Below are 7,122 nucleotides of genomic sequence, written 5' to 3'. Positions count from 1 at the left end.
GATGCAGCATTCTTGGGGAGAAGGGTCAGACAGAGACCATACTCCTATCCATCACTTGACATGAAGTTTTTAAGTTCTCAGAGTAAGGGCCAAGTTGCCTTGTGAAGTAGTGCCAGCACCAAGAATAGAATTTCTTTATTTGCCATGTCTGCCTTTCAGCACCATTTTGTGTGTTTTTTTCCATTGACAGAGTTCATGTTTTGTTCAGGAAAAGGCTATATCCACCCTCCATCTGTGAGCATGTGTTTCTTTCTCATAAGTTCTCTTTGTAAGCTAATGGGTGTAATAGTTGCCTTAGTGAGATCACACTGATGCTCAGGCTCTCTGGGCAGTCACAGGCCAGCATGCTATGGTTGCAGCTGCTTTGGGTGGGAGCACTGATCTGCATGCTTAACCCCCTGGCTCACTCCTTCCCTCTTCCTCACCCACTGGTTAGCTGACCTAAAGATTTCCCTGGAAATCCATTTGTCAGGCTGTAAAGTCTTGGCTCTATTTTTGAGAATGAGAAATAAATTTTAGGTCTATTAGACATGTTTTGGTCAACAGCATCAAGGACCATGCAATCAATAGCATTTCTTACATAAAACAGGCTTGAGCTGAAGGTCTGATTAAGATCCAGACTATGCTGTTATACACAGAAAGTAAAGCCGGGGTCTTGAAATATTTGCAATAATAAACACCATCAGCCAAGCCCACCCTGGAATAAATCACAGGCAGCCTCAGAAAGGGCCTTTACAGTCCCTGACAGACATGATGTAAGTGCTGAGTGGCCCAAGCAGCCCCTCCTCAGTCCCTGCCTGCCTGCTCTGGAAGCTCCATGTGTATCCAGGCAGGCACACTCCCTCCCTTCTGAGGGTCTGCCACTGCAGGGAAAAGGACAGTGCTGTTTGGGCCACTCAGCACAGAATCACAAGAGAGGCACCATATGAAATACAGGAGGCAGGGAGTGATACAACTTCCTAGAGAAAAGCTTTAAGGGCATTACTAATTTCATTAAAGTAATATTCCCTCCAGGATCAGACTGTTATTTATTATGCAATAACTACCCTTGCATATTGTGGACTGTATAAGAACAAGTAGTAGCTAACTTAAACTCCTAGGAACCAATCTAAAAGCATCAGGGGAGAGAAGTGGGTAGAGCTAACATTACAAAGCACCTTAGGAAAGCTAAAGAAACTAAGCATGTATTTATGGGCAGAAGTCTGGTTTTGGTTCTCTCTTTTTTTTTTTTTTTCTTCTCTCTCTTATGGGTTGATTAAAAGCTATTAAAAGTGGGGGCTATTCTAAGATTCAGGAGATTTATCTTGAAAGATTTCTGGAACAGTGGTTCTTGAGGGAAGTATATATGCCATTACAAGTTTTGTATATAGACACTGTAACATATGAAATCGCATTTCTCAACCACCCTCAGGGATCCCTTGGAGGTTTTCCATAGAAACCCTTCCACTCTCCCCCCTCTCACTTCATAGTGCATAAGTTAAAACACTGGTTTAAAAAAAAAAGTTTCTGTCCTGCTTAGGTGTTCTCCTTATAATTTTTCTACAGGCTTTCTTGAAAGGAGAATATATAGCAGGGCAATTTGATGCTGAAGGCTATATTCTGTCCTATTATCTCATTCAGCCTTCCTAATTTTCTGTATCTTACCCAAACAAAGCAAGTTATTTGCAGCAGAGGATACCATCTGTCACTCAGTGTGTGTAAAATATTAAAATATTTTTATCCTGAAACTACTACCATCTGTAAATAGTTAGCAAGGGAAAACAATGAAAAAGCCTATCTAAGTTCAAGTGTTATTGCCTTGAACGAGAAGATTAGTGTTCCTATTCATTTATTTATTCTACCAAAACATCATTTTTAAATCCAAACAGTTTGGAAAGCTCCTGATGTTGCTTATGTGTGCTAATGCCCAGGCTGAGGTTATCATGTTTGCCTTGCAGCAACAAATGTCAATTTGCATTCCATAAAGCATTGTGCACAGGTTGTAGCTGGGATTGTAGATAGCTATAGGACATACTTCTCTCAAAGACCACTCTTCAAGAAAGGCCCTCATACCACTCTAATATTCCATATCCTTCAGGTTGATTTGGTTTATATTTGAGGCCAGAGCACTGAGCATCTTCTGGAATTGAGCTGGTAGTCTATGGAAGAAATAGAAGTATCCACAGAATGTTTTCTGTTCTCTGGTGGATACCTTAGTTATAATGAACACAAGTCCATATCATGAAGATAAAACTTTTAAAAAACAAATGGCATCTCTGCCATCTCTTTTTACATTAGTGGCACATTGGAAAGTATAAAATCTGCTTAACACAGCATTGTGTCCTTCATTGAAAAAACCACACCTGTTTCTAATCAATAAGTATTTGCTTAAGCAAATATTAGCTCTTCAAACAGCAGCTACATTGGAAGTCACTGCAGTTATCTCAGTTGCATATGTCAGTCAGAGCAAGTTTTTCTGTTTGCTTCTTTTCTAATCCTTGTTCTTTGCACTTCAAGAGAGAATGGGTTAAATTCAAACCTTCTAATCATACCAAGGCAATTCCACAAGCAGGACAACAGAATTATTTGGGCACCTAACTCCTAGTTTATTTTTATGACTTCATGAAAACTATCTTTGATAGTTAATATCCTATCTTCTTCAACACCTGATAGAAGGGCAAGTCTATTACTATTAGCCAATGATGCTTTCCCAGTTAACAGGACTTCTTTCTAGGTTTGTCAGGCCAGTTTAAGCAAGTTTATAATGATGCTCTTTACCTGCAACTGACCTTCTCCTTGTGCAACTTTTTTGGCTGTGATGCAGCCTGTAGACACCATAACCTAATGTTAATAAATGCTGGAGGGATCAACACTCTCAGCCACAGTACATTACAAACCAAAGAAAGCTGGCTGCCAGACAAAATTGTTCCAGCCAAGAAACTGCAGTGCTTCTCTTCATATACCAAGTATCACACAAGACAGGAAGACAGAGGAGCCATTGAAGCAAATATTAGTCCAATGCTAGACTGGCAAGAGAGCTTGAAGACAGAAAGACTCCCCTTGCTTCCCCCACCCCAAAGTTCTCACAGCTGTTCAGCATTTCTGTGTGGTGCCCCTGCCAAGCAGGTGTCTCTGCTTCCCTGAAGGGCTAGTGACAAATGACTATTCCAGTTCAATTTGTGCAATGGAAACTGTTTCCATTACAAGCATAAGTGAAATATATACAAGCAACTGATTCTGGGATCCCAAAGCCCACATGTTTTTATAACCTATACGAACATAGACTTATCCTTTCCACAGGTCAGTTCAATGATTTCTTTGTTCCTCAGCTCATGAAACACGAGTTGGCAAACATCACTACAGCGGGTAGTGGTACTCCTCCAAATCACCTGGTTTAGAGGCTCTGCTCAGAGCTTCATGTTCGAGAGATTATTAATGCAAGAGAAACACTGCAAAAAGCTTACACATTCCTTCCTTATTCATAACTTAAATACTGTCAACACTTACTTCTTTGCAGTCTAGTAATTCTTACATTAATCATTCTGCAGTTTAGTACTGAACAGAATTGCATCATACGGTAACAATTTGACCATTCCTAAACTGAGGCTGCCAGAGGCTGACTGCAAACTGTAACAGATTTTTAAATTACCTGGTGTTTTTAGTTGATCATGCATGATCAGAGCACTTTCAGCTTTCCAATGCATTCCTCACATACAGGGAAGACAGCTTGAACTATACTTCAGACTAAAGCTCGTGTCAAGTGTTCCTTTAATACATGTTTATAGGAACCAAGCCTGTATATTAAGATGAATCAACACTTTACTACATGGTATTTTTTTATATTTCCAACATTTTTCAGGAACTCTGTAATATCTCTTGATCACAGTGTATATGACTTGGCTCTATCGTTGAGAGAAGGCTCACTGAAGTCCTACAGGGTATCTGACAAGCAGGTGCCTGTGGGGGATGGGTATGACAGTATCTAGAGTAACCATGCTAGTAAAATTTAGCAGCAAGAAAATAACTCTTGAAACCCGATTACTCTTCAAGTCCTGCTATCTACATTTCAGTTATGCTGACTAGCAATCAGTTTGCCTATTTAAACAAAGAGTTATCTATACCACATACAGTGTTTTCTCTAACAGCTGACAGTTTATTCAGTGTTAAACTTAACACTGCTCTGGCACTACTACTTAATCTTGCAGCTCAGGTACCTACCTTAAATAAACCTCTCATAGTTATGGTTTTGTTCATGGGTGACACAAACTCTGATATTCCATTCAAAAATTCAGAGTAGCTGTGCAAGCAGTGTTTCATGCAAAATTATCATAGGATCTTCTCCTAGACACATTTTTACAGTTTTTCCCCAGATTAAAATTAACATTCAACTCAATACTTAAAAGGTTCTTTATTTTACTCTTAGACTTAGGCTTTCAGGAAACCTTAAAAATCAGTTAGACAGCAAAGACTGATATTTCAAAACAGTGGATGTGCAGTTCAAAAGAAAAAAACCTAACCCATAGTGTCTTCAAATATAAAAATATATATCCAAATTATTACCTAGGGAAAGTGTACCACCATTTCTGTCTTAAGCTGGTCCTGCCAGCTTTTGGGTCATAACTCCCACTACAGAGCTCAAGAGCTCACACTGGAAGGAGCATCTCCGAGGTTCACGTTACAGGCATGATTCAGAGCAAACTGCTTTGCTGCAGCATACGAACCCAATCTTAAGTTTTCTGAAAGCATTCCATAGTTTTCCCTTGGGCAGTGGGTAATAAGCATCCAAACATCTCCTGTGAAGCATAGGTCATATACACAAAGCCATCTTCATCTTTGTAGTCCCTGTACACTTCTGCCATTGTCAAAGACATACTGGCTAGGCTTTTGTTATTCACCAGCAGGTAGAAAGCTTGTGTAGCTGTTAGAGCCATCCTGCTTCTAAATGAAAAAGAGGAGAAAAATAGGCATTAGCAAGTTGAATGTGGTTTCAGCTTCAGTCTGTGACATACATTAAGCAGAGCAGTCACATGAAGTAGGTACAAGAAATGCTGTGTAAAGTTATTACGTGGTTTAACATCTCCATCAGCAGGAGCTCAAAGGCCTGTGCTCTGAGGAAAGGCTTACATGGCTACACTAAAGGTGCTACTGAGCATGGGTCTGGAGTTCCCAGTTACCGGGGAGAAGTGTGAATAGAAACCAAAAGCTTCTGTAGTGCAGGTTTTGTAAAGGATTCCAGCTCCAGTCTGTTACATTTACTGTAAAGCCCACCATTAAAAAGCAAGTCCTTTACAGAGACATTACATACAAGGACTATGATCTACATTGTCCAAAAGCATCTTTTACAGAAGTTATGATCTAGAAAGACTTTTTCCATACTTTAATAAGCGTGCGGAAAAATATAGCTTCATAGTTTGTCAGAAAATACCCCTAAATATTTTGGAAGACAGCTGTAATGTTTCATAAAGAACAATTTAGCAGCACATTTCATTTCATACACATTCAAGAGTGGCTTTGAACTTGAGCAAATCCAACTAGGTGCAGTAAAAGAGCAAGGCAGTGACAGTCATAAGCAGAACAAGATCACAGAGCCCCAGTAACCAGTCCATGAGGCAGGAAGAGAACAGGAGTCTTATATAGCCTTTTTTCACTACAATTTGGGAGGAGGGGACTATGAATCTCAAAAAGACCATATTTTTCCCCCAAGTGCACCTGTGAAAACATCTGTTGATTGTCTTCTAATAACAACTTCGGACTTGCAAGAGAGGGAAGCCATTACATTACCAACACCTTTATCCTCCTAACCACCTAAGGAAGCAAGATGTCCCCAGCAGCACACTAGGAAATGCCTTCTTGGGGAGGAGCAGCCAAGCCCAGGTACAGCTCTAACCCACCAGTATCCACTACCCACCTGATGATGGTTATGAACTGTGCCATGGTTAGTTCCTCGGGAACCAGAAACTTGGTTTTGTCCAAGAGAGGAAGGTATTTCTCCTTCTGGTATCTCTCAACAATTACCTGTTTTAATTAGAGTCACACTTAGCAAACCCTAAAACATCCAGGTCTCTTTCCCTCCCCTCACACGCTTTTTTCCTTAAACAGCGGCAACAACCTCCGATAACAAACCAGAGACTTACCGGGATTTTTGTCGGGAACTTGGCTCGGATCCCCGCTACTTCTTCCCGCCGGGTGGCTGCGGGGCAGAGGAGAGAGGAGAGGAGCGTTAGGAGTGCGCGCAGCCCCCCCCCCCACCCCGCGCAGCCCCTCCGCGCCCCTACCGAGACTCTTCCTGAGCTTGAAAGGCCGGTCCGGCTGCGCCCCGGGCGCCGCCCGCATCCTCCCGCCTCGGGGCCGCCGCTGCGCCCGCGCCTCGCACGCACCGGGACCGGGACCGGGATCGGGACCGGGAACGGGATCGGGACCGGGAACGGGATCGGGACCGCCCCGCCGGCTGCTGAGCCCGCCCCTGCCGCTGCCCCACGGCGCCCTGCCCGCCCTGCCGTGACGGGAGGTGCCCGCGATCAGAGGTGTTCTGCTGGCAACACACTGCGATGCTTGTGAGAGGTCTTTGCCCGGTGGTTCAGGGGTGCAGCTCAAGGCTGGACTGCCGCCAGCTGTCTTCCCTATCCACATGGCCAGCCTTCTTCATAACGACAAACCGCTTTCAGACTATTTGTGTGGTTTTAAAAGAGAATGAGACAACCTACCCCACGTACACACACACACAAAAAAAAACTAAACAACCCATCCCCAAACGAAAAAAAACCAAAAAAACCCAACCACCCCCGCCCCCCGCCATTTTTCATCTCCTCAGGCTACCAGATTGTTTATTTCCTGAATTACTTGAGAGCTGAGTTTTAACTCGGGTTTTGTCTCTGAGGTACAGTTGTGATTTTAAGGGTTTTCAAACAGACTCCAAGTCCATCTATATGGTCAATATGATCAGACAGGTTCCTTGCCTTTTGGATTGCTGGTTCACCTGTTTTTACTCCAGCTGTCAAGATGGCTTTGCAAGCAAACATGGGTCAGCAAGGAGTAAAGTTGGCTCCAGTCTAATGGTTGTGTTTCTTAATAATCTCATTGAGGATCTGGAACTGATCCTCATTACTTGTTTTGCTTTACTTATCCCTTTAAAATATAGGAATT

The 7,122-nt window shown here is 42.5% G+C and overlaps 1 protein-coding gene across 1 annotated transcript; it reads right to left on the bottom strand.

Moving 5' to 3' along the window:
* Positions 1-4,706: 4,706 nt before the first annotated feature.
* MAP1LC3C (microtubule associated protein 1 light chain 3 gamma) lies at positions 4,707-6,312 on the bottom strand. The gene is made up of 4 exons (XM_062488937.1): positions 6,255-6,312; positions 6,114-6,169; positions 5,888-5,994; positions 4,707-4,917 (listed from the first exon to the last, which is right to left on the bottom strand). The coding sequence occupies exons 1-4, from the start codon at positions 6,310-6,312 to the stop codon at positions 4,707-4,709; spliced, it is 432 nt and encodes a 143-aa protein (XP_062344921.1).
* Between the last annotated feature and the right edge of the window lie 810 nt (positions 6,313-7,122).

The sequence above is a fragment of the Cinclus cinclus genome, chromosome 3 (genome assembly GCF_963662255.1).
Source record: "Cinclus cinclus chromosome 3, bCinCin1.1, whole genome shotgun sequence".
Taxonomy (NCBI): domain Eukaryota; kingdom Metazoa; phylum Chordata; class Aves; order Passeriformes; family Cinclidae; genus Cinclus; species Cinclus cinclus.
This window is presented reverse-complemented; position numbering and strand designations above follow the sequence as displayed.

What these genes read in the sequence shown, in the direction of transcription:
- MAP1LC3C (XM_062488937.1), bottom strand. Translation starts at nt 6,312, where the DNA reads ATGCGGGCGGCGCCCGGGGCGCAGCCGGACCGGCCTTTCAAGCTCAGG. An exon ending in CAAGCTCAGGAAGAGTCTCG is followed by an intron (nt 6,170 to 6,254) that starts GTAGGGGCGCGG and finishes TCTGCCCCGCAG; the next exon opens with CCACCCGGCGGGAAGAAGTA. An exon ending in CAGTTCATAACCATCATCAG is followed by an intron (nt 4,918 to 5,887) that starts GTGGGTAGTGGA and finishes TTTTTCATTTAG; the next exon opens with AAGCAGGATGGCTCTAACAG.